At 42.9% G+C, this 27364-nt stretch overlaps 3 protein-coding genes across 8 annotated transcripts in view; 2 read left to right on the top strand and 1 right to left on the bottom strand.

Annotated features, from left to right (window-relative positions):
* EFL1 (elongation factor like GTPase 1) overlaps nucleotides 1-3964 on the bottom strand; it is a 135246-nt gene extending 131282 nt beyond the window's left edge. The window contains exons 1-3 of one of the 6 annotated variants that reach the window (XM_060097484.1): nucleotides 3940-3960; nucleotides 2986-3189; nucleotides 299-366 (exon numbers count right to left, since the gene is read on the bottom strand). In XM_060097484.1, coding sequence (XP_059953467.1) covers nucleotides 299-366; nucleotides 2986-3076 — 159 coding nt within the window. In that variant the 5' untranslated portion in view covers nucleotides 3077-3189; nucleotides 3940-3960. The other 5 variants (XM_060097483.1, XM_060097481.1, XM_060097485.1 and 2 more) reach the window with 5 other exon arrangements.
* Nucleotides 3965-4069: 105 nt separating this feature from the next.
* Nucleotides 4070-6420, top strand: SAXO2 (stabilizer of axonemal microtubules 2). Its single transcript, XM_060097480.1, is given in 2 exon segments — nucleotides 4070-4182; nucleotides 6237-6420. Coding segments are annotated over 2 exon segments (222 nt in total). The 5' UTR covers nucleotides 4070-4144.
* Nucleotides 6421-21467: 15047 nt separating this feature from the next.
* LOC132488196 (serine/threonine-protein kinase MARK2-like) lies at nucleotides 21468-22898 on the top strand. Its single transcript, XM_060096128.1, has one exon. It carries the CDS (start codon nucleotides 21468-21470, stop codon nucleotides 22896-22898), a length of 1431 nt encoding a protein of 476 aa, XP_059952111.1.
* Nucleotides 22899-27364: the final 4466 nt, after the last annotated feature.

The following is a 27364-nucleotide window of genomic DNA, read 5'->3' as shown; positions in this document are numbered from 1 at the left end:
ACTGTGAAGCATCTCTTCCACCTGTGAAATTTTCCACAATCATGCCAGGTTATCACCTGATTGGTTGCAAAAACTCATTCTTGCACTTATAAAATATTAATACAAAGTAATATAAAGCAATATAGAAATAACTTTTTCTCAACAATCTATTTTATCTTGCTAAATGGATTGGCAGCTTCTTAGATGCATGAACTAGGCTTCATACTTTTTCGATCTTTAAGAACACAACGAGGGACTCATCACGTTGTAGATTTGCTAATACTTACTGAAATGCAAGTATATATCAAATATAACATACCTTGCCTGCCAGGCGGCTGGAGATGATGCCATTGCTAGATATAAGACAGTCAGCCAGAGTAGTTTTTCCTGTTAAAGTAACAATATTAATTTAAATCGATTTCTTTTTTTAAAGGGTGAGGTAGGTAGATTGTATCGATAAATTTAACATCTAACCATAGAACTGGTTTAGCAAATATTTCCTATTTACCTATACTAAGTGAAGCGAGATACAACGGGCAGTTTAATTAGAACTTTGAATAAAATATCATATGGAAGGACACAGATTCCAGCACTCCACAGTGCTGTAATCTGTATTGCCAACCCTGCGGATCAACCTCACTTTAAAATCCGTCATGCAACATTTTTTTTTTTAAGGGCAGAAAAATATTTTTTAATTGAGGCATAATTTACACAGAGCAAAATGCACAGACTCTTCAGTGATAAGACAAACCACTGTGCCAATCAAAATATAAAACATCTGACAAACAACTTTTACAGTTACTCAAATCTGTCCGACAAAGAATTTGATCAAGTTTATTGTAATTATTACATCAGTCATCAGATATCCATAACTGTGTCCAGGCCTATAAACTTAAACTCTTGACAGCTCAGCATGACAAAAGGATAGCACAGCAATCATTTTTTCCTCTGAATGATATACTGGGTAAAACATCACCAAAAAACAATGGAACATTATCTTTTGCCATATTTCCCCATGTATGGCCTCAGCTGGCTTTGGCCAGTTAAACTGTCTGAAGAAAATACCCATTTGGCAAAGAAATTCATGAAATTTACCCATATCTCCTACTGGCTGCAAGCCAATGGAGAGCGTCAGCTACACTGCAGTGACCAATGCTACCTAGTATCCAAACATAAACCCAGGAATCTACTGTAATAATAAAAGAAATTCTTACGATACTCAAGTACGCATTTAGACCTTTAATACTGTATTACGTGCTTGTCATGTAAATATTATGTATTAGCATATAACCCCAGAGCGTCCCTTTCCTGCTTCCAATGGAGTAGAACATTCTAAGTACGGTGAGCATATATCCCCCCAAATGCAAGTGTCAAGAAAGCAGGGACTCTGCTTTATTCACAACTGTATCCCTAGGACCAGAACAAGGCTTGGCATATAAGAAACATTCAGTGAATTATCTGTTGAATGAATAAATGAATCACAGGTTTTCCAGGACAGTATTATCTTAACATACATTTAAATAGTAAATTTTAAAGTAATTTGCTGTACACACACATGCCACTGACTTGCCACATGATTTAATTCACAAAGCAAAAAAAAATACTTTTGTCACACTTCATGTCCTCAAAACGTGAGCAGCATAATTATAGAAACTCATGAGGTAGGTTAGTCACCAGATTTGTATACAAAACTCATTCTCAGTTGCCTTCATCAACAAAGTGATCCATCACCTCTCCTTTTAGTTCCCGTAAGTACTTCACTTCAACTATTATACCAATGGCAATAGCCACCTAACCTCTTTTCTGCCCTTCAATCCATCCTAAACACTTCCACTGGACCAATCTTACTAGTGTACTATTTGATTACAACATCCCTGCTTTATCCTGTTCTCCCAGTGGCTCCCTATTACCTAATAATAAATGCCAATGATCGTCTTCATGATAAAGCACGTACCTGCCGAGGGCTTCTCCTTGTCATCATTCAATCCTCACAATGCTATAAGGTAGGTTTGGTGTTTATTCCGGTACACAGAGGCTGTATACTGAAGCTCAAAACGGCAAAGTAACTTGAAATGGAGTTTTGAACTCAGGTTGTCTAACTCCAGAGCTGGAGCACTTAACCCATATCCTAGTGCCTAGCTGGCATGAAGGGCTCTTTAACATGCAGCCCAGCCGACCTCTTCACTTTTCTCTCTTACTCCCTCACCTTCGGGATGGTATATGGGTTTTATTTCACACTCCCAATCCTATCACTCTGCTGTGGCTACGTGAACTAAGAAGGAGTCTGAAACCAAGCGCGGGCTTAGCAGGAGGCAATGCTGTGGGATGAAAGCAATGTCTGTGAGAAGCTAAGCACCATGCATCCCTCCCCCCTCTCATGTCCCGTGCGTTGGTCACGTACATTTCATTCTCCCCTTGCTGACATTATTCCCACTTGAAATGTGTGTCCCCATCTGCCATCTTGAATCACCATTCCGGGGTCATCTCTAACACTGTTCTAAAGCCCTTTTCTTAACCCATTACTAGCTTCCCGACCCTCCAGCCCTCTCAACCCCTAGAGTCTACTTTTTGCCTGTCTCGTGTTGTGCCGCCTCAACCCCCAAATCACCTCTCTATATAGCTGGGCTGGTTTCCTGTGCGTAAATCTCTACCTTCTGACATAGCTAGCAAATTACCTCGAACTTAGCAGATGTTCAATAAACATCGGACGAGTTAAACAGAATCACATAACACAGGTTCTGAGGACATTACGTCAAGGCTACAGACGTGTTATATTACAAAGCCATTTCAAAATACTTGACAAATACTTAAAAACTCAACTTCTCGTTTAAAAGACAACAAAATATACTACATAGAAGAATAACAATCACTAGTTAGCTGTGTTCCTCCCACAGCAAACTTTTAAAGGAAATAAGACTTGCAGCTTAGCAAGCATCACTCCACTGACACATGCGGAGACGCACCCCCTCAATTACTGAAAATAAGCCATTTAGGAAGGATTCTTACCATGGTCAACATGAGCCAAAACACAGATATTCCTGATGTTAGCCGTGTTCTTCTGGAGTTGAATCATCTTATCCAAACTATTGAGCACCATGGTGACTTATTTCCTGTGACTAATAATTCAACATGTATTCCAAATGGCTGAAGATCGGGGCGTTAAAAGATAAGAGCTTCTACTGCTGGGAGCTGACAAGACTTCTCGAGTCCCTTAAAGTAAGAACCCAACGGATGCTTACTGAAGGGACAGACCCACCCAGGCCCAAGTCCAATTTGAGCACTTCAACAAATACTGTACCACGACTGTACTCGCGGAGTCTACTCATCCTTCCGGATCGGCCATTTGCGATGAATCACAAAGCTCGTAGGGGTTGGGTGCACAGTGACACCTGGAACTCTGCCCCGTACTCGGTACTCGGGCATTATTTCTCCAGGTCAGTGATTACATACTGGAAGGGTCTTATGCAGGAGGGAGAGAAGATGCCGACATCTCTCTCTTCCCCTGCTCGATCTTTCTCCAAGCCTCTCCTATCACTCCCAATTGCTTTCACTGGAGGTAAAACACCCAGCTTCCCGACTAAAGTTTGGGCTCACGTGCAGGTGCACTGAACGTCTTCCATTCCTTTCCACAGCGGGGAAACAAAGAAAAAACAAACCCTCAACTCTACATTCCCTTTATCCTCACTCCCTTTTTCTTTGAGGATCCCGGGTCCGCACTGAGAAACGGCCGGCCGGCCCGGCCCGGACACTACGCTCGGACGGCAGCCGCTCTCAGCCCAGGCTCGCCCCTAGCCCCGTCCCCGCCCTGCCGCCGCGGCGACCCGGGACCGCCACTGCCTGGGGTTGGCGGAAGAGGACGCCCGGACGCCTGTGGGCCCGCACTTACAGGCTCCCGCCGCCCAGCCAGCCCAGCTCGAATCACAGCGCCGACCCCACCACCCGCAGAACAAGCACCCTCACCTCCGCGTGCACCATACGCCAGCGCGCCGGGGGCGGGACTGAGAACGCACGACCTTTGACCCGTCTGCGTCTCTGGCGCCGCCGGAAGCAGGCTGAGCGTCCGTTGGCCGCGCCCCGCCTGTTACCTGGACTGAGGCCGGTGCGGTGGAGTTGCAGGAGCTGCGGCTGCGGAGGAGCTGTGGAGCCGGCCCCGCGAGCCGGGAGCATGAGGACCTGGTGTCTGTGTCAGATTTGTACCTGCAGGTAAGAAACGGCCGGTGTAGCGGCCGCCGGGGCTTGGAAGCGAGCTGGGGTCTCGGGGAACGGAGCCCTCAGAGTGGCCGCCCCGCCAAGGTGGAGGACGCGGGCCCAGCGACGTCCCACTTATCCCCGGGTCCGCAGATGCTCGCTGCTCACCCGCCAGCTACCGCGGGTTAAGCAGTTCTGCTTTGTCGGCTCCTATCCAGGGGCGCAAACTGAAATGCTATGGCGCCAGGCAGATGATATACGCCTGTGTAGCAGCGGCTAGATGTCCGGCTGCCAAGGGTGGAGGCTTGATCCGACGGGGAGAGTGTATACCCACAAAATTTTTTTTTAATTTCTTGTTTTTTGGCTGTATTGGGTCTTCGTTTCTCTGCGAGGGCTTTCTGTATCTGCGGCAAGTGGGGGCCACTGTTCATCGCGGTGCCCGGCCCTCTCACTATCGCGGTCTCTCTTCTTGCGGAGCATGGGCTCCAGAAGCGCAGGCTCAGTTGTGGCTCACGGGCCTAGTTGCTCTGCGGCATGTGGGATCTTCCCAGACCAGGGCTCGAACCCGTGTCCCCTGCATTGGCAGGCAGATTCTCAACCACTGTGCCACCAGGGAAGCCCTATGCCCACAGAATTTTTTAAAAATAAATAAAAGGAAACGGAAGGAAAGTAGAACGGTGTGCAAGTCTATGAGTTTTCGACCCGTGTTACGCTTTCTTCTGTTCGTAGCTTTCCATGCCGGCCTGACCATATTCCCGTTCCCAATCCCATCCAGACTGCTTTCCTTTGGGATGTGACGGACTGAAAAGGTAGTAGGTAGTCTCCTGAAACCCAGAATTGGTCAGTGAGTCCTGCCTAACCTGTAAGCAGTCATCTCCTTCCTCAGCTTCCTTGCTGACCCAGGGATTAGATGACTATTTGCTAAATAAATATTATGAAGATGTCAATCCTGTCGTACTGTAATCCCCTCCAAAAGAAAAACACTTCACATGGTGATGGGAAGCAGTTTCCCCGTAGTTTCATGGTAAATGTTGTTTTTAATTACTAATCGGATGTAGATTAAAAGATAAGTCGACCTTTGAGGATTTGATTCATATCTGAAAACCCTGCTGTGCAAGAAAATTGATTAATTTTTTTTTCTAATCTTTATATTAATTTCTATCCAACCTAAGTTCCTTTCCCATCCAGCTGTCAGGAAATTTCAGTCTTCATTATGTTGGAGGCTTCCTTTTCTCCAAGCAGTAGAATGATCCAGGGAGCAGAGGCATTGCCAATGCAAGAGGAGCCTTCTCTGGGCTCTAAACATTGGTAAGCTTCCCACTGAAATGTCTCTTGCTGAAGTTCGCATCATCCCTTCAAGAGTGGTGCCACCGCTGCTTTGAAGTTTATGTTTGAGGTACAAGAATCTTGGCAAAGTTGGGAGCCACTGTTGTAGGGTTCCACCTAGCCAGCTCTTGATATCCGGCCACCTGCTGGAACACTGATAGAATGGGGCAAAGACCCCCGCTCTTCTAAGAACTCCCTCCCCCTCATCTTCTACCTCCTTCCTCTCTCTGGGGAGTCGTCCCCTCTTCCCTCTTTTGCAGTCCAGGACCATCTGTTTCCTCTTAGGACCTCATTTCCAGAAGGATATCTGATTTCATCTCTTCATCAATTGTGTTTAAAAAGACAGGAGAACGTGTTGACTTCAGGCAGCTTATATCCTCGGCCCTTCCCAAAGTCCTGCAAGAAGGACATATCAGGGTCCTGACTACCTGCTTGAAATAAAGGAGGGGAAAAAAACAAGTAGGACAAACTCATTCATATTTCAATACGTTGCCTGTCTTTAGGAGGATCAAGATTGTCAAAGAGAGCCCTTCAGGGAAATTTTGACCTGCATCTGCTACTTTTTCATCTTGCTGTTTGAATCTTTTTTTTTCATACTATGTAACTAAATCTTTTCAAATGTCTATTTCTTTCACTATATCAGTCAAAACAACCATCTATCTCAGAACATCGTTTTCTCTGCAATGTGTATATACAATTGCTCATGTGAGTAAAACTATGATAAGTTATTTATGTTTGCATAGGCGACATCATTGCCCACATGGAACCACAAGGATTTATGAAAATTCTGACATGTCTTGTCCCACAGCTGAATGTTTGGAAAACTATCCTATGTATGGCAGTGTTCTTCCACCTCAGAGTCTGAAGCCCAGGGAAGAATTTCGAGCATAACGTGGTAAAATGGAAGGAATAACAACATTTAAGTAAATATCAAGAAACTGTTTGCTTTACCTATTTTTCTCCCCACTCTTCTGGGTTTTTTTGTTTTTGTTTTTTGAATTTTTGAATTTTATTTTATTTATTTTTTATACAGAAGGTTCTTATTAGTTATCCATTTAATACATATTAGTGTGTATATGTCAATCCCAGTCCCAGTCTTATGGTTTTAATAAGGTGTTTTTGTTTTTAACTCTTTAAACTTTTTAGTTGATTGAAGTTGAACCAGTCTAAGAAGCAAGAGACTAGTTAAGTCACAACTTGAGGAAAACAGAAAGATGAGAATTAAGTTAAATGATAAAATGAGAAGGAAAGGGGATATATAAAAAGTTCTATTGATTGTTTTTGTTAACCTCCTAAAATCTCTTGTGTTTCTCTGCTTTCCATTGTGACCAGAACCTAGAGGAATGCAGCAGCTTCCTAATGGTTATGTTTCTGTCTACTCTAGCTTTTGCATCTCTGATCTGTTTTCTAACGTTAGCCAAGATGACCTTTTTATGTACTATTTATTTTATTTGATTTTATTTTTTATTGAAGTTTAGTTGATTTGCAGTGCTGTGCCAATCTTCGCTGTACAGCAAAGTGACTCAGTTATACACATACAGACATTCTTTTTTCATATTCTTTTCCATTATGGTTTATTGACAGGATATTGACTATAGTTCCCCGTGCTATACAGTAGGACCTTGTTGTTTATCCATCCTATATGTAACAGTTTACATCTGTTGGGACTTCTCTGGTGGTCCAGTGGCTAGGACTGTGTGCTCCCAAGGCAGAGGGCCCGGGTTCCATCTGTCGCCGGGGAACTAGATCCTGTGTGGGTGCCGCAGCTCAGTGTTCAGTGCCGCAACTGGAGATCCCGCATGCTGCAGCTAAGACCCGTTGCAGCCAAAATAAATTTAAAAAAAAAAAGTTTACATCTGCTAATCCCAAACTCCCAGTCCATTCCTCCCCCTTCCCCCACCCACCTTGGCAACCACAAGTCTGTTCTCTGTGTCTTCAGTCTGTTTCTGTTCTGTAGATAGGTTCATTTGTGCCATATTTTAGATTCCACATATAAGTGATACCACATAGTATTTGTCTTTCTCTTTCTGAGTTATTTCACTTAGTATGATAATCTCTGGTTGCATCCATATTGCTGCAAATGGCATTATTTTGATCTTTTTTATGGCTGAGTAGTATTCCATTGTATATATGTACCACATCTTCTTTATCCATTCATCTGTCGATGGACATTTAGGTTGTTTCCATGTTTTGGCTATTGTGAGTAGTGCTTCTGTGAACATAGGGGTGCATGTATCTTTCTGAATTAGAGTTTTGTCTGGGTATATGCCCAGGAGTGGGATTGCTGGATCATATGGTAATTCTATTTGTAGTTTTCTGAGGAACTGCCACACTGTTTTCCATAGTGGCTGTACCAACTTACATTCCCACCAACAGTGTAGGAGGCTTCCCTTTTCTGCACACCCTCTCCAGCATTTTTTATTCATAGACTTTTTAATGGTGGCCATTCTGACTGGTGTGAGGTGGTACCTCATTGTAGTTTTGATTTGCATTTCTCTAAATACTTAGTGATGTTGAGTAAGATGACCTTTTTAAAATGCGGATCTAATCCTGTCACCTCCCTGCTAAAAACTGCTGTTATATTTTCCCATTATATTTAATGTATACCAAAATCCCTTCATTGTTTGCTCGCTGCTTTCTTCTCTGATTTATCTTCACTGTAATGCCCTTTGCACTCTTACGGTTACATCTCATAGGACATTTTTCATTTCTTGGAAGTACCAGGCTTCTCTTGTCACAGAGCCTTCCAAGATACTATGTTACCTGCGTGGAATTTTTCCTGCCTCTTTACCCTAATTAATGCCTATTCAGCCTATAGCTCTCAACTCAGTTATCACTCTGAAAAGCCTTCACTGACACTCATCCAGTTTTCAGGCTAGGTAAAAGTGCCCTATGTAAGTTCTCAAAGCATCTGCTTATTATTTATTATTAGATTAGTTTCATTGTTCCATGAAAGCAGGAACTATGTCTGTTCTTATATCAGCATTCTATTTCCAGAAACCTGTTACAATGTCTACTGGCTCATAGTAGGCACTCACTATTTATTCAGTGTGTGAAAGACAAAAAAGTCCTTTTAAGCCTAAACTTTTCGTTTTGATCTTTGTCAGTTCAGTGGGTTCTTTTCTCTATTTTCTTAATGTGTACACTATATTCAAGGTACAATCTTAGGCATTAAGTATAAAATTATCAAGAAAGAGAGGTTCTTGCTTTCCAGAAACTCATACATCAGATTTCTATAATTTAGGTCGTTCAGTGAACATGGTGGGAACCAGAGAATTTCAGGATCTGAGAGATTGGTGTATAGTTCTAAAGATGTATGTTGAGATAAGATTACGAAGTCTTGGTTGTCAGACTGAGGAGCTTAACATTTTTCTAGTAGCCACTAAAAATTTCGGAGTTCTGCTACCAGATAGGATATAGCAGATGGCAGAAAGCCATTACTTCCACTGAAACAGCTAAAAAAGAAATACATAAATTTTAAAAAATCTTTTTTTAATGGAAGCAAAGAAGTAAAATTACAGAGACAGGGGAGCCCTTCCTAGATGAGCTGAGATGGCCAACTGTGTACTTCTCTGGGAGCATTTGTCAAGCCTAGGCCAAGGCTGAAGATTAGGGAAGCATCAGCAGCGGGACCCTCCTAGGAGAAGGGAAACCAGTGGAGCACCTAACATTTAGGTGGTGTGACCAACTGGAATCTGTAAATACCCCAGAAGTATGGCAGGTTTTCCTTGTGGGATGTCTGCTGAGGGATTAGTGGGCATGGTGGGCTAGAGGACTGGGCTAGAAAGAGCCCACAGAAATATCCCACAGTCTCACTTGGGAGCAGGTGCTTAGGGGAGTAAGTCCCACTAGAATGAAGGCTCTACCACAAACACATCACAGGTCTTGTCCTTGAGAAATTTGTAACTAGAGGAAGACAATGTCTAACTGAAGGTGCCGCTGAATGCCAGCTGCACTCAGTTCCTGACTGGATCAAGGTGACCTGCCCCATATCCTATCTGCGTAACATAGGAAAGAGCAAGCTGTCTTCTGTTGAAAATAACATCGACTTTAGTTTCTATGGTTTTCTTATACATGACATCTGGCATAGAGTAAAACATTATGAGAACTGTGAAGAATCAGGAAATATTTAAAGAGGTGATGGTCAAGAAATTTCCAAACTTGATGAAGGAATCAGGCTTCAGAGTCAAGAAGCTCGATAAACCCCAAAATAAACACAAAGCCACTCCTGGCAACTGTTGTCAAACTTCTGAAAACCAAGTAAAGATAAATTGTTAGAAGTTGTAAGAGGAAAAAAAAATGTTGTAAGAGCAAAATCTACATATTATTGACAAAAGAAAAATTAGAAATATACTGCACCAGAAACTATGGAAGCCTGAAGATAATGCAGTGACATTTTAAAGTACTAAAAGGAAATTTCAAACCCAGTGAATCCCAGCATTTTATATGTAGTGAAAATATCCTTCAAAAATAATGCAAAACAAAGACGTTTGTAGGGAAAAAAAAGCAGCAGAGAATTTGTTAGTAGCAGATACATACAACAAAAAGTACTTAAAGTTCTTCACGTTGAAGGAAAATGATTCCAGAGAGAAGCATGAAATGCAGGAAGGAATGAAGCATACAGAAGAGGTAAATAAGTGGGTAAGTGTAAAAGGATATTAATTATATTAGAGATTTTATACAAGTCAAGTCACAATAATTATATTAGGTGATTTTATACAAATATAGAATTAAAATATATTATAACAATAGCACAAAAGGCAGAAGGATGTAAATGGAATTCAACTGTTGAAAGCTTCTTCCACTGTTCTAGAAGTGGTAAAAACATCAATTTAAGTTTGACCAGATCAAAAGGATCCCCTAATAAGTCAAAAATGTATCTTTATTCTAAAACTACAGAAAGTTATCATTAAAATGCTAATGGAGAAAATGCAATAATAAGAGTACCCTTTCTTAATCCCAAAGGAGGAAATAAGGGTAAGGGAACAAAGAAAATATGGGACCAACCAAAAGCAAATAGTAATATAGTCAACTTATAAACAAAATTAGATCAATCCTTACATTAAAAGTAAATGAAATAAATATTACAATTTAGAACTCAAAGATTGATTACTCAGACATTAAGAAGATAGGAAGATATTATGGAAAGCGTATACCGATAATTGTTCTAGTATGGAGCAATGCCTTGAAAAATACAATTGGCCAAACTGACTCATGAAGGAAAACATCAGAATAGCCTTATATCTGTTAAAGAAATTGAATGTGTAGAATTTAAGGTGTAATTTAAAACTAGAGCATAAAGAAAATTTGAGCATTTCTAATTTCTGAGTGGGATATAGATGGCTAGACAAAAGTGTTTCTAACCTAACAGGAAACAGCCAGATAATATACAAAATCATAAATATTCATGAGTACTTCAGAAAGCTGAGATCACAGGGAAATGCAAAACAACAACAAACCTCTAACCTAAAGGAAGAACAAGAAATTATCCTGGGCCCAACCATTAGAGATCTACATCAAGGAGAGGGACAGACACACTGAGAGAGCCCCACCACTGAGACCCAGGGACACGGGGTTTGCTTAAGATTGAGGCTGGTGGGCTTCCCTGGTGGCGCAGTGGTTAAGAATCCGCCTGCCAAGGCAGGAAATGGGTTGGAGCCCTGGTCCGGGAAGATCCCACATGCCGCGGAGCAACTAAGCCCATGCGCCACAGGTACTTAGCCTGCGCTCTAGAGCCCATGATCCACAACTACTGAGCCTGCATACCACAACTACTGAGCCTACATGCCACAACTACTGAAGCCCTTGCACCTACAGCTGGTGCTGCACAACAAAAGAAGCCACCGCAATGAGAAGCCCACGCACTGCAACGAAGAGTGCCCCCCTCGCCACAATTAAAGAAAGCCCGTGCTCAACAAAGACCCAACGCAGCCAAAACTAAAATAAATAACTAAATTTATTAATTAAAAAAAAGACTGAGCCTGGACCTGGACAACAGAGGAACACCCCCTCCACACACACACACACACACCAGATTACTGAGCACTGAATAACAAGCAACAACAGTGTACCATTGGAGAGAAGCAAGATCACAGAGAGACATTCTCTGAGGTGCAGGTGCAAAGAGAATGCCTCAAGCTGAGAATGGCGCAGAAATTAAGAAAACCAGCCCTCACTCCCCGCCCCACCCCAAAGCACAAGATAATGCCAAAGGAATTTAAAGCTGATGGTACACTGAAGGTAAGCCTAGCAACAACAAAAGGCAAACCTAGCTCAGCTACTGACTGAGCTGACTTAACCCCCCTCACTAAAGGCCTGGCAAATGAAGACGTATATCCCTTTCTGGACATAAATACTATTTATCCCAGTCTCTACTGCGCTACACACAATATCCAGCTTTCAAATACAAATTACAAATTGCACAAAAAGTAACATTTTATGGAAACACAGCAGTGCCATTCATTTACATATTATCTATGGCTGCTTTCATGCTACAGTGTCAGAACTGAGTAGTCAGAACTGAACATTCAGGTACAAGTTTTTGTGTGAACCTGTTTTCGTTTCTCTTCGGTACATACCTAGGAGTAGAATTACTGGGTCATATGGTAACCCATACATTTAACGTTTTGAAGAACTGTCAGACTGTTTTCCAAAGTGGCTAGACCATTTTACATTCCCGCTTGCAAAGTATTAAGGTTCCAATTTCTCCATGTCCTCATCAACACTTACTACCATCTCTCTTTGTGATTAACATTTCCCTAATGAGTAATGATGCTAAGTATCTTTTCCTGTTCTTATTGGCCATTTGTAAGTCTTTATTGGAGAAATGTCTATTCAGATCCTTTTCAATATTTTAATTAGTTTATTTGTGTTTTTATTATTGAGTTTGAGTGTTCTTTATATATTTTAGAAACAAGTTCCCTTTCATATATATGATTTTTTTAACATTTTTATTGGAGTATAATAGCTTTACAATGGTGTGTTGGTTTCTGCTTTATAACAAAGTGAATCAGTTATACAAATACATATGTCCCCATATCTCTTCCCTCTTGCATCTCCCTCCCTCCCACCCTCCCTATCCCACTGCTCTAGGTGGTCACAAAGCACTGAGCTGATCTCCCTGTGCTATGCAGCTGCTTCCCACTAGCTATCTATTTTACGTTTGGTAGTGTATATATGTCCATGCCACTCTCTCACTTTGTCCCAGCTTACCCTTCCCCCTCCCTCCCCATATCCTCAAGTCCATTCTCTAGTAGGTCTGCATCTTTATTCCCATCTTGCTCCTAGGTTCTTCTGACCATTTTGTTTATTCCTTTTTTTTTTTTTGAATTCCATATATATGTGTTAGCATACAGCATCTGTTTTTCTCTTTCTGACTTACTTCACTCTGTATGACACTCTCTAGGTCCATCCACCTCAGTACAAATAACTCAGTTCTGCTCCTTTTTTTTTGATCCCCCAGCTTTATTGAGGTATAATCGACAAAATCGTAAGATACTCAAAGGGTACAACGTGATGATTTGATAATTCCCAGTGGTTAATGAACACATTGATCACCTCACATATTTACCTTTTGTGTGTGTGAGAACACTTATATATTTTTTTTTCAAAAGTTAATCTAATTTATTCTTTTATTCTGTGTGGTTAATTAACCAAGTTAATATACGGTGAGTTCATTTTTTTCTATTTGTTTTAAATTTTTTTTTCTGCTTTATAACAAATTTAATCAGTTATACATATACATATGTTCCCATATCCCCTCCCTTTTGCGTCTCCCTCCCACCCTCCCTATCCCACCCCTCCAGGTGGTCACAAAGCACAGAGCTGATCTCCCTGTGCTATGCGGCTGCTTCCCACTAGCTATCTACCTTACGTTTGGTAGTGTATAGATGTCCATGCCTCTCTTTCGCTTTGTCACAGCTTACCCTTCCCCCTCCCCATATCCTCAAGTCCATGCTCTAGTAGGTCTGTGTCTTTATTCCTGTCTTACCCCTTGGTTCTTCATGACATTTTTTTTCTTGAATTCCGTATATATGTGTCAGCATACAGTATTTGTCTTTCTCTTTCTGACTTACTTCACTCTGTATGACAGACTCTAGGTCTATCCACCTCATTACAAATAGCTCAATTTCGTTTCTTTTTATGGCTGAGTAATATTCCATTGTATATATGTGCCACATCTTCTATATCCATTCATCCGATGATGGACACTTAGGTTGTTTCCATCTCCAGGCTATTGTAAATAGGGCTGCTATGAACATTTTGGTACATGACTCGTTTTGAATTATGGTTTTCTCAGGGTATATGCCCAGTAGTGGGATTGCTGGATCATATGGTAGTTCTATTTGTAGTTTTTTAAGGAACCTCCATACCGTTCTCCATAGTGGCTGTACCAATTCACATTCCCACCAGCAGTGCAAGAGTGTTCCCTTTTCTCCACACCCTCTCCAGCATTTTTTGTTTCTAGATTTTTTGATGATGGCCATTCTGACTGGTGTGAGATGATATCTCATTGTAGTTTTGATTTGCAATTCTCTAATGAGTAAAGATGTTGAGCATCCTTTCACGTGTTTGTTGGCAGTCTGTATATCTTCTTTGGAGAAATGTCTATTTAGGTCTTCTGCCCATTTTTGGATTGGGTTGTTTGTTTTTTTGTTATTGAGCTGCATGAGCTGCTTATAAATTTTGGTGATTAATCCTTTGTCAGTTGCTTCATTTGCAAATATTTTCTCCCATTCTGAGGGTTGTCTTTTGGTCTTGTTTATGGTTTCCTTTGCTGTGCAAAAGCTTTGAAGTTTCATTAGGTCCCATGTGTTTATTTTTGTCTTTATTTCCATTTCTCTAGGAGGTGGGTCCAAAAGGATCTTGCTGTGATTTATGTCATAGAGTGTTCTGCCTATATTTTCCTCTAAGAATTTGATAGTGCCTGGCTTTACATTTAGGTCTTTAATCCATTTTAAGCTTATTTTTGTGTATGGTGTTAGGGAGTGATCTAATCTCATACTTTTACATGTCCCTGTCCAGTTTTCCCAGCACCACTTATTGAAGAGACTGTCCTTTCTCCACTGTACATTCCTGCCTCCTTTATCAAAGATAAGGTGACCATATGTGCATGGGTTTATCTCTGGACTTTCTATCCTGTTCCATTGATCTATCTTTCTGTTTTTGTGCCAGTACCATACTGTCTTGATTACTGTAGCTTTGTAGTATAGTCTGAAGTCAGGGAGCCTGATTCCTCCAGCTCCATTTTTCGTTCTCAAGATTGCTTTGGCTATTCGGGGTCTTTTGTGTTTCCATGCAAATTGTGAAATTTTTTGTTCTAGTTCTGTGAAAAATGCCAGTGGTAGTTTGATAGGGATTGCATTGAATCTGTAGATTGCTTTGGGTAGTAGAGTCATTTTCACAATGTTGATTCTTCCAATCCAAGAACATGGTACATCTCTCCTTCTATTTGTATCATCTTTAATTTCTTTCATCAGTGTCTTATAATTTTCTGCATACAGGTCTTTTGTCTCCTTAGGTAAGTTTATTCCTAGATATTTTATTCTTTTTGTTGCAATGGTAAATGGGAGTGTTTCCTTGATTTCACTTTCAGATTTTTCATCATTAGTATATAGGAATGCCAGAGATTTCTGTGCATTAATTTTGTATCCTGCTACTTTACCAAATTCATTGATTAGCTCTAGTAGTTTTCTGGTAGCATCTTTAGGATTCTCTATGTATAGTATCATGTCATCTGCAAAGAGTGACAGCTTTACTTCTTCTTTTCCGATTTGGATTCCTTTTATTTCCTTTTCTTCTCTGATTGCTGTGGCTAAAACTTTCAAAACTATGTTGAATAAGAGTGGTGAGAGTGGGCAACCTTGTCTTGTTCCTGATTTAGTGGAAATGGTTTCAGTTTTTCACCATTGAGGACAATGCTGGCTGTGGGTTTGTCATATATGGCCTTTATTATGTTGAGGAAAGTTCCCTCTATGCCTGCTTTCTGCAGGGTTTTTATCATAAATGGGTGTTGAATTTTGTCGAAAGCTTTCTCTGCATCTATTGAGATGATCATATGGTTTTTCTCCTTCAATTTGTTAATATGGTGTATCACGTTGATTGATTTGCGTATATTGAAGAATCCTTGCATTCCTGGAATAAACCCCACTTGATCATGGTGTATGATCCTTTGAATGCGCTGTTGGATTGTGTTTGCTAGTATTTTGTTGAGGATTTTTGGATCTATGTTCATCAGTGATATTGGCCTGTAGTTTTCTTTCTTTGTGACATCCTTGTCTGGTTTTGGTATCAAGGTGATGGTGGCCTCGTAGAATGAGTTTGGGAGTGTTCCTCCCTCTGCTATATTTTGGAAGAGTTGGAGAAGGATAGGTGTTAGCTCTTCTCTAAATGTTTGATAGAATTCACCTGTGAAGCCTTCTGATCCTGGGCTTTTGTTTGTTGGAAGATCTTTAATCACAGTTTCAATTTCAGTGCTTGTGATTGGTCTGTTCTTATTTTCTATTTCTTCCTGGTTTAGTCTCAGAAGGTTGTGCATTTCTAAGAATTTGTCCATTTCTTCCAGGTTGTCCATTTTATTGGCATGTAGTTGCTGGTAGTAATCTTTCATGATCCTTTGTATTTCTGCAGTGTCAGTTGTTATTTATCCTTTTTCATTTCTAATTCTATTGATTTGAGTCTTCTCCCTTTTTTTTCTTGATAAGTCTGGCTAATGGTTTATCAATTTTGTTTCTCCTCAAAGAACCAGCTTTTAGTTTTATTGATCTTTGCTATCATTTCCTTCATTTCTTTTTCATTTATTTCTGATCTGATCTTTATGATTTCTTTCCTGCTGCTAACTTTGGGTGTTTTTTGTTCTTCTTTCTCTAATCGCTTTAGGTGTAAGGTTAGGTTGTTTATTTGAGATGTTTCTTGTTTCGTAAGGTAGGCTTGTATAGCTATAAACTTCCCTCTTAGAACTGCTTTTGCTGCATCCCATAGGTTTTGGGTCATTGTGTTTTCACTGTCATTTGTTTCTAGGTATTTTTTGATTTCCTCTTTGATTTCTTCAGTGCTCTCTTGGTTATTAAGTAGTGTGTTGTTTAGCCTCCATGTGTTTGTATTTCTTACAGATTTTTTTCCTGTAATTGATATCTAGTCTCATAACGTTGTGGTCAGAAAAGATACTTGTTACAATTTCAATTTTCTTAAATTTACCAAGGCTTGATTTGTGACCCAAGATATGATCTATCCTGGAGGATGTTCCATGAGCACTTGAGGAGAATGTGTATTCTGTTGTTTTTGGATGGAATGTCCTATAAATATCAATTAAGTCCATCTTGTTTAATGTATCATTTAAAGCTTGTGTTTCCTTATTTATTTTCATTTTGGCTGATATGTCCATTGGTGAAAGTGGGGTGTTAAAGTCCCCTACTATGATTGTGTTACTGTCAATTTCGCCTTTCATGACTGTTAGTATTTGCCTTATGTATTGAGGTGCTCCTATGTTGGGTGCATAAATATTTATAATTGTTATATCTTCTTCTTGGATTGATCCCTTGATCATTATGTAGTGTCCTTCTTTGTCTCTTGTAATAGCCTTTATTTTAAAGTCTATTTTCTCTGATATGAGAATTGCTACTCCAGCTTTCTTTTGATTTCCATTTGCATGGAATATCTTTTTCCATCCCCTTACTTTCAGTCTGTATGTGTCCCTAGGTCTGAAGTGGGTCTCTTGTAGACAGCATATATACAGGTCTTGTTTTTGTATCCATTCAGCCAGTCTCTGTCTTTTGGTTGGAGGATTTAATCCATTTACATTTAAGGTAATTATCAATATTTATGTTCCTATTACCATTTTCGTACTTGTTTTGGGTTTATTATTGTAGGTCTTTTCCTTCTCTTGTGTTTCCTGCCTAGAGAAGTTCCTTTAGCGTTTGTTGTAAAGCTGGATTGGTGGTGCTGAATTCGCTTAGCTTTTGCTTGTCTCTAAAGCTTTTAATTTCTCCGTCAAATCTGAATGAGATCCTTGCTGGGTAGAGTAATCTTGGTTTTAGGTTTTTCCCTTTCATCACTTTAAATATGTCCTGCCACTCCCTTCTGGATTGCAGAGTTTTTGCTGAAAGATCAGCTGTTAACCTTATGGGGATTCCCTTATGTGTTATTTTTTGCTTTTCCCGTGCTGCTTTTAATATTTGTTCTTTGTATTTAATTTTTGATAGTTTGATTAATATGTGTCTTGGCGTGTTTCTCCTTGGATTTATCCTGTATGGGACTCTATGCGCTTCCTGGACTTGATTAACTATTTCCTTTCCCATATTAGGGAAGTTTTCAACGATAATCCCTTCAAATATTTTCTCAGTCCCTTTCTTTTTCTCTTCTTCTTCTGGGACCCCTATAATTTGAATGTTGGTGCCTTTAATGCTGTCCCAGAGGTCTCTGAGACTGTCCTCAATTCTTTTCATTCTTTTTTGTTTATTCTGCTCTTCAGTAGTTATTTCCACTATTTTATCTTCCAGGTCACTTATCTGTTCTTCTGCCTCAGTTATTCTGCTACTGATCCCCTCTAGAGAATTTTTTATTTCATTTATTGGGTTGTTCATCACTGTTTGTTTGCTCTTTAGTTCTTCTAGGTCCTTGCTAAACGTTTCATGTATTTTCTCCATTCTACTTACAAGATTTTGGATCATCTTTACTATCATTATTCTAATTCTTTTTCAGGTAGACTGCCTATTTCCTCTTTATTTGTTAGGTCTGGTGGGTTTTTGCCTTGCTCCTTCATCTGCTGTGTGTTTCTCTGTCTTCTCATTTTGCTTAACTTACTATGCTTGGGGTCTCCTTTTCACAGACTGCAGGTTCGTAGTTCCCGTTGTTTTTGGTGTCTCTCCCCAGTGGCTACAGTTGGTTCCATGGATTGGGTAGGCCTCCTGGTGGAGGGGACTAATGCCTGTGTTTTGGTGGATGAGGCTGGATCTTGTCTTTCTGGTGGGCACATCCATGTCTGGTGGTGTGTTTGGGGGTGTCTGTGGCCTTATGATTTTAGGCAGCCTCTGTGCTAATGGATGAGGTTGTGTTACTGTATTACTAGTTGTTTGGTATAGGGTGTGTTTGCACTGTAGCTTGCTGGTCGTTGAGTGGACCTGGATCTTGGCATTGAGATGGAGATCTTTGGGAGATTTTTGCCATTTGATATTATGTGGAGCTGGGAGGTCTCTTGCGGACCAGTGCCCTGAACTGGCTCTCCCTTCTCAGTGGCATAGCCCTGACGCCTGGCTGGAGCACCAAGAGCCTGTGCTCCACATGGCTCAGAATAAAATGGAGGAAAAAGAAGAAAGAAGAAGATAAAATAAAATAATGTCAAATAAAATAAAGTTATTAATATAAAAAATAATTATGAAGAAAAAAAAATTTTAAGTTAAAAAAAAAAAGGACAGACAGAACCCTAGGACAAATGGTAAAAGCAAAGCTATACAGACAAAATCACACAGAGAAGCATACACATATACACTCACTAAAAGAGAAAAAGGGATATATATATAGTTGCTCCCAAAGTCCACCTCCTCAATTTGGGATGATGCGTTTTCTATTCAGGTGTTCCACAGATGCAGGGTACATCAGGTTGATTGTGGAGATTTAATCCTCTGTTCCTGAGGCTGCTGGGAGAAATTTCCCTTTCTCTCCTTTGTTTGCACAGCTCCTGAGATTCAGCTTTGGATTTGGCCCTGCCTCTGCATGTAGGTCACCGGAGGGCATCTATTCTTCACTCAGACAGGATAGGGTTAAAGGAGCTGCTGATTCGGGGGCTCTGGCTCACTCAGGCTGGGGGGAGGGAGGAGTATGGATGCGAGGCAAGCCTGCGGCGGCAGAGGCCAGCGTGATGTTGCACTCGCCTGAAGTGCGCCGTGCGTTCTCCCGGGGAAGTTGTCCCTGGATCACAGGACCTTGGCAATGGCGGGCTGCACAGAGTCCCGGGAGGGGAAGTGTGGGTAGTGACCTGTGCTTGCTCACAGGTTTCTTGGTGGCGGCGGCAGCGGCCTTAGCGTCTCATGCCCGCCTCAGGGGTCCGCGCTGATAGCCGCGGCTCGCGCCCGTCTCTGTAGCTCCTTTAAGGGGCGCTCTTAATCCCCTCTCCTCACGCACCAGGAAACAAAGAGGCAAGAAAAAGTCTCTTGAGTCTTCGGCAGGTCCAGACTTTTCCCCGGACTCCCTCCCGGCTAGCTGTGGAGCACTAGCCCCTTCAGGCTATGTTCACACAGCCAACCACAGTGCTCTCCCTGGGATTCAACCTCCAAAGCCTGAGCCTCAGCTCCCAGCCCCAACCCGCGCCGGCGGGTGAGCAGACAAGCCTCTCGGGCTGGTGAGTGCTGGTTGGCACCGATCCTCTGTGCGGGAATCTCTCTCCTTTGCCCTCGGCACCCCTGTTGCTGCAGTCTCCTCCGTGGCTCCGAAGCTCCCCCCTCTGCCACCCGCAGTCTCCGCCTGCGAAGGGGCCTCCTAGTGTGTAGAAACCTTTCCTCCTTCACAGCTCCCTCTCACTGGTGCAGGTCCCATCCCTATTCTTTTGTCTCTGTTTTTTCTTTTTTCTTTTGCCCTACCCAGGTACGTGGGGAGTGTCTTGCCTTTTGGGAGGTCTGAGGTCTTCTGCCAGTGTTTAGTAGGTGCTCGGTAGGTGTTGTTCCACATGTAGATGTGTTTCTGATATAGCTGTGGGGAGGAAGGTGATCTCCACGTCTTACACTTCCACCACCTTGAAGCTCCTCCTCATATATATGATTTTTAAATATTTTCTCCCATTCTGTGGGCTGTCCACTTTCTTGATCATGTCCTTCGTAGCAAAAAAAAGTTTTTAATTTTGATGTGGTCCAATTTATTTTTGTTCTTGTTGTAGCTTATGTTTTGGTGTCATATCTAAGAAACCGTCTCCTAATCCAAAGCATGAAGATTTATGGCTACATTTTCTTCCAGGAGCTTTATTGTTTTAGCTCTTAAGTTTAGGTCTCTGATAAATTTTGACTTAATTTTTTGTATATGTTGTAGGCTAGGAATCCAAGTTCTTTCTTTTGGATGTGGCTATTCAGTTGTCCTGCAGCATTTGCTGAGGAGATTATTCTTTCCCCATTGAATGGTCTTGTCACCTTTGCAGAAAGTCAGTTGACATAGATACATGGATTTATCTCCAGACTTTCAGCTCTCTTTCATCAATCTATGTGTCTATGCTATACGAGTACCACACTCTCATGATGATTACAGTTTCGTAGTAAGTTTTGAAACTGAGAAGTCTGAGCCCTCCCACTTTGTTCTTTCTCTAGATTGTTCTGGCTATACTGGGTCCTTTATATTTCCATATGAATTTTAGGATCAGCTTGTCAATTTCTGCAAAGAAGCTGGGATTTTGAAAGGGATTGTGTTGAATCTGTAGATCAAGTGTAGACATTATGAGTTCTCTAAAATTATTACATCTTTTCAAACTAGAAATAAAAAGGCCACTGAAGTATCCTACAGATTTTAATTTATACCAAAGTGAATACCAATATCTAATAACATACGTACAGAAAAATTTCTTTGGGATCCTTTTTCCTAAGTGTACAGGGGCCTTGAACTGAAAAAGTGAGAAAACCACTGTGGTTTATCCCCAGCGGTGATGGGTCCATTTCTTGCTGTGACCTCACAGTACCCCACTGTGATGTACTTCACAAACACTGTATAAAAGAGCCCAGCTGGGCCAAGGTTTTTGGTCCTTAGAGCCCAGGAAGCTGCTTTTGGTGACCTGACGGCCTTGGACCCACAGTTAGCTTGTTTTTTCCTTGTTTCTGCAATTTTGTGGATTTTTTTCCTCTTTTCTCTAGCCTTTTTTATTTTTCTCATTTTTATTTCTTCTTTGCCTTTTTCTCCTTTTTCTTTATTTTTTCTCTCTTTATCATTTCTTTCCGTTTTAAATTTTTTCTTCTTTAGCACTGCTAGTTAGTGTTGTCATTCAGTGTAGTTAGCAGACCACTATGATGGAGGGCCTCACAGCCAACTCCGCTGACAAAGAGGCTCATATTGATGAGTACGAGATCCTCCACACCATTGGTGAAGGCGGCTTCGCTAAAGTGAAGCTGGCCAGGCACATTCTGACCGGGACACAGGTGGCTGTGAAGATCATTAAGAAAGGTCGGCAGAGCTGCTCAACTTCCCAGGCAGTTTACCGGGAAGTGTGCTGTATGAAGGCTCTGGATCACCCCAATATGGTAAAACTGCTGGGGGTGATTGACACGGAGGAGACAATGTTCCTCGTGATGGAGTACCTCAGTGGGGGGGACATGTTCAGCTACCTAGTGAACCATGGCCGTATGACAGAGGCGGAGGCCCGACGCCCGTTCCAGCAGCTGGTCTCCGCCCTGCAGCACTGCCACCAGAGGGGCATCGTGCACAGGGACCTGAAGCTACCGAACCTCCTCTTGGATGCCAACATGAATATAAAACTGACAGACTTTGGCCTCAGCAACAAGTGTGATGAGAGTGGCATACTGGACACGATCTGCGGCACACTCCCGTATGCTGCCCCGGAACTGTTGCGGGGGCAGAGCTACAGCGGCCCTGCGTTGGACGTGTGGAGCCTGGGTGTAGTTCTCTACAGCATGGTAACTGGGTGCCGGCCCTTTGTGGGAGAAGACGTCCCAGAGATGCGGGAGCAAATCCTACGAGGGCAATACCCCATTCCACCTTACCTGTCTTTGGAGATAAGGGCTCTATTACAAAAAATGATTGCCCTCAACCCCCGTGACAGAGGCACCTTATCTGACCTCATGAGGCATCCATGGGTGAACATGGGCCAGAAGGAGCCACTCCAGCCACCCTGTGAAGAGGACCCGGAGGTGACCATGGTGAGGACTCTGGGCTGGACTTGCGAGCAGATCCAGGACCCAGAAACAGGCAGTGTGAGCTCCATGAAACCAATGGTGGGGTCCTCCATCATAACTGTGAGGCCCTTCTCTTCCGGGGACCTCAGTGGCAGTGAACTTGAGGCTTCTTTAAGCCCTGAGTTGTCCACCCTGAAAACCAGATGGCTCTACCAGGGAGAAAATGGGCAGCTGCAGGAAGACCAACAGGCAGGGCAGAAGACCAGTGAGCCTGCCTGTCCCCCACCCAGCCTGGAGTCGAGGACTGCCACCCCCAGCCCAGCCGACCAGTGTGGCCCTGGGACATCCCCGTCCACCAGCAGCAGGATTGGAGCCCCAGAGGGAACCAGCTGCCCCCCAGGTGTGTCCAACATTGGAAGGTCCTCCCACCCTGGGCAGACTGAGAGTATGTCCTCATCCACTCCCTCTGGCCACACACAGAAAAAGCAAGGGGTGGCTGGGAGAATCTGCAACTTTATATCTAAACACCTTTGTTGCAAGCTGAGGCGTCGTCATAAAGTGAAACCATCTGAACCCCATGGATGACCCGAGGCAGGAAGGTCAGGCCGCCGCACGCCCTGGGACCCGGTCCAGTTGAAGATGACTGTGTTCTCTGCACGGCCTTCAGAAGCATAGTATCCAAGACCCTGGCCAGCTCAGAGGATGGTCCGGAGCAGCCCAGGCCACCGTGGCTGCAGGTCCGCCCCTCAACCCCCACCAGGGTGAAACTTCAGAGACTGGACTGTCATTCCTGGGGCACGTCTCCCCTCCCCCACTCTTCTGTCTTCCGTGTTGGTGGAGGAGGGGGAGAGTTCTTGTTCCAAGAACTCCTTGGTTCTTCCAATTCTAGTTAATAAACTTGATGCTCTAGAAAGATGTATCACACTCTGCTTTGCATCGTCCCTGCACAGAATTGGGGCTGTGCATTTTCCAGTTAGACAAGTGTGTAGCCATGTAGTGCTTGGAATTAATCAGAACAACTAAAGGGGAAGTGACCTAAGAGAATTAGCAAAATGACTCCCAGCAGCAACAACTGCTGCACTGCAGGGCAGAAGTGCAGAAAGTGTCAAATACCTTCCTGCACTAACATTCCCGAACATTTTCAGAAGGGCCGAGGGGAACTCTTGGTCTCTGCAGCCTGTGTTAATTACATCAGAGAGGCCCATAAAAGGATAAGAAGGTCCCGTGAACCAGCCTGTGCGCAGTGTGGTAAGGTCCCTGTGCAGCTGAGTTTCATGACTGTCATGCAGCAGTTGGGCTCTCCTCTTCCCCCATGCGGAGGGGCCCTGATGCATGGGTTTATTTTATTTTTCTGATGTGCACCATTTTAAAAGTCTTTATTGAATTTGTTACAATATTCCTTCTGTTTTATGTTTTGGTTTTTTTGGCCACGAGGCACTTGGGATCTTGGTCCCCGACAAGGGATCCAACCCGCACCCCCTGCACTGGAAGGCGAGGTCCACCACCGGACCGCCAGGGAAGTCTCCTTTTTAATTTCATTGTTTTGATGCATGGGTTGGACCACGGGGACTGGATGATTATACTAAATGATCATACTAGCAAAACACTAGATTTGTCACCGTTCCCTGGTTCCCTGGTTCAATAAGCCCTTGAACACACGGGTGAGTGGAGCAGGGTCTTCTTCCCAGAGGCCTCTCTCTGGGGGCACATGCTCTCGGAGGCATCACCTGCACAGTCCCATTGGCTCTCGTGCGCTTACAGGCCACTTGCCGACTGTGGAATCCTTCACCGCAAGACACAGAGCACTCTGACCACGTGCCCGTGAACCACCTAAGAACAAATACTCCAGGAGCGTATTAGTAAGGACGGGTAGGACAGATCCTACAGGAAGTGCCTTCCAAAGGAAAAATCGATCCTAACATGATGACTGTTTCAGGGCCCTCACATGTCTCTCTGGGAATGGGCCGCAGCACAGATAACTCCCAGCCATATGCTCAGATTTTCTTTTACTCAGAGAAGCAACAGAATCACCACGTAGACAACCAGCATAGGGGTGGGATAGAGCCGTCTTCAAGTATGTAAGGAGCCATGACTTGTGTGGCTTCAAAGAGTAGAGCTAGGCAAAATTAGGCGGAAACTTCAAAAAGGTGCATTTCGGGCCTCCCTGGTGGCGCAGTGGTTGAGAGTCCGCCTGCCGATGCAGGGGATACGGGTTCGTGCCCCGATCTGGGAGGATCCCATATGCCGCGGAGCGGCTGGGCCCGTGAGCCGTGGCCGCTGGGTCTGCGCGTCCGGAGCCTGTGCTCCGCAACGGGAGAGGCCACAACAGTGAGAGGCCCGCATACCGCAAAAAGGAAAAAAAAAAAAAAAAAAAAAAGGTGCATTTCAGGCTTCCCTGGTGGCGCAGTGGTTGAGAGTCCACCTGCCGATGCAGGGGACACGGGTTTGTGCCCCGGTCCGGAAAGATCCCACATGCCCCGGAGCGGCTGGGCCCGTGAGCCATGGTTGCTGAGCCTGCGCGTCCGGAGCCCGTGCTCCACAACGGGAGAGGCCACAGCAGTGAGAGGCCCGCGTACCGCAAAAAAAAAAAAAAAAAGGTGCATTTCAACTCACTGAAAGCAAAGGGAAGAAAATATTGCTAAATCACCTATGTGCTCTTTGTGCTCTGAGACATTTGCATGTTTTCTAATGTAATTGTCATCTTGTTCCCATTCTTGCAATGAAGACAGCGATGTCCACAGGGTTAAATAGCTATGGTCACATAACTAACATGCCAACAAAGCTGGGACTGCTTCTAGAATTATCTGACCCTAAAGTTCATAATGATTATAGGAGACTGAACTAGGAACTGGACACCTTGGAGATACTGAGTGTGCTGTCACTCAAGATGTTCGAGCTGCCACCAGGATGCTGCAGAGGAGGGGTTCCTAACCTGAGCCCCATGGTTCTCCAAGGGAACCACGGACTTGCATGGGAAAAGGATTACATCCTCGTTGTCACTAAGCTCTAACGGCAATTGAGTATTGCCTTCAATTGTAAAAATGCAGGCCACAACATATATTAGTAGTAGCAATACCTGTGATTTTGTTACCAATAGAAATCACAGCTGTTTTCACATGCCATGAAAATTGTGGCAGGCATCCACAACAGCAATTACATTCATCACCATTTCAAAATCAATTGTACTAGCAGATCCTATAATTTAGTGTGTTAATAGAGAAGCAAATTTACTACTACATCACACATTTAAAACTACTTCAGTAACTGTACTTCCATATAATTAATTGGCTTCCTTTGTAATCAAGTATATTTTATTTTTATAGATTTAAAACCCTTGTTTGAGAAGGGAGCCATAGGCTTCTCTAGACTACGGAGGGATCCGTGGCACTGAAATGTGAAGGACCCCTGATGTAGAGGGATCTAGGGTTAGATGATCTCTACTGTTTCTTCTAGGTATGAAAGTGTATGACTCTGTTTTCTCTAGGAGTGGCTAAAGGCTTGAGAGTACTTAATAAACAAGGATAAATTTCCCAATGTGAATTCTCACCTTGTGCGAATCAAGAATTGACATAAAGCAAATTTCTTGGATCAAGTTCCTCCTAGTTATTCTAGCATCAGTTTGCTGCTTCCTGAGGGGTAGATGACTCTTGCACAAGCTCTTCCTTTGAAGGATAGGAAGAGCTCACGCCAGAGTCAAGGTGCCTACGGCACTGGAAGACAGGTCAAGGTGACTACCAAGGCTCTTCTGAGAACGTGTTCTGAGGCATCTCTTTTGTTTCACGATGTGACCATACCTCCCACTTCTCCACCAAGGCACAGATCATGGATCCGGGGTGGGCATTTGCACAGAGCAGTGAGCTGTACACCATTCTGTACACTTCCGCTTCCTCCTCAGTAAAATGAGGTTGATAATAGTGTGTGCCTCACAGGTTTGTGCTCAGTAAGTGCTACTACTGTTTGGGTTTTGTCTTGGTTTGATTTTTTGTTGTTGTTTTTACTATGGGTTTTGGCATTGTGAGCTGAAATGTTGCCTGCCATATCAGTAAACAAAGGATGTTGCAGCCATCAAGCCATCATATTATGGCCGCCCTAATGGTGCACCACCCCAAGGAGACTCAGGATGAGAAAGCACAGGACACTGGCCCCAGATAGTGGAGGTGCACATCAAAGGAATGATTTCAGTAAACCCAGACACTTGCATCTTCCCATACAGACAAAAGTGCTAAATTCCTTAACTTGAGATAGCTGATTTTCTTTAATTAACAGTCATCTTTTGATGTTCCAACTACCTGGTCTTTTGTTGCAAAAACTCCTATATATCGTGGCTCCCCAATCCCCTCCTTGCCACTTCAGAACAGTTTCTCAGCATTATCTGCGATGCTATGTCCCAAGCTTGAAGTCCTCAGAATGTCTGTCAAATGAAACAGACCTCTCGACTTTTCGATTGTGCAGTATTTTCCGTCCACAGCATCACTGGTCAGTTATCTGCTAGGGGCTATGCTATTCAATCATTCATTCATTCATTTAACAAATATTTTTAGAGTGTGCAGTGGGGCAATCACTGTGCTGAGTAATGGGGATTACTTGTTAAACACACCAGCTGTGGATTTGCTCTCATAGAACTGATGGTCCAGTACATGGGCAAGACAGGCAGATTGTGGTAAGAGCTGTGCAGAAGAATGATACGGAAATTGAAAAACATACAGCACAGGGTCTGGTTTAGTTTGGGGCCTAGAAGGTTTCCCTGAAAATAGATGAATAGGAATAACTAAGTGAAAAGAGAGGAAGCAGTATGTACAAAGGCCCTGAGTCAGGAGACAGAACGGTCTATCGAAGGTACGAAAAAGTCTATTGTGGATGGAGATCCAATAACCAGGCTGGGAGACACAGCAATGAGGCAGAAAGGCAGCCTGAGACCCAAGCACGGAGGGACTTTTATTTTTTCACTCACGTATTCAGTCAGGCAGCAAATAGGTACTGGGCACTTACTATATGCAAGGCATTATTTTAGACATTGGGGGACAAAGTGAACAAGACAGACACAGTCCCTA

Source organism: Mesoplodon densirostris, chromosome 4 (genome assembly GCF_025265405.1).
Source record: "Mesoplodon densirostris isolate mMesDen1 chromosome 4, mMesDen1 primary haplotype, whole genome shotgun sequence".
Classification (NCBI taxonomy): domain Eukaryota; kingdom Metazoa; phylum Chordata; class Mammalia; order Artiodactyla; family Ziphiidae; genus Mesoplodon; species Mesoplodon densirostris.
Note: the sequence above shows the minus strand (reverse complement) of the source record. Positions and strands in the feature narration are given on the sequence as shown.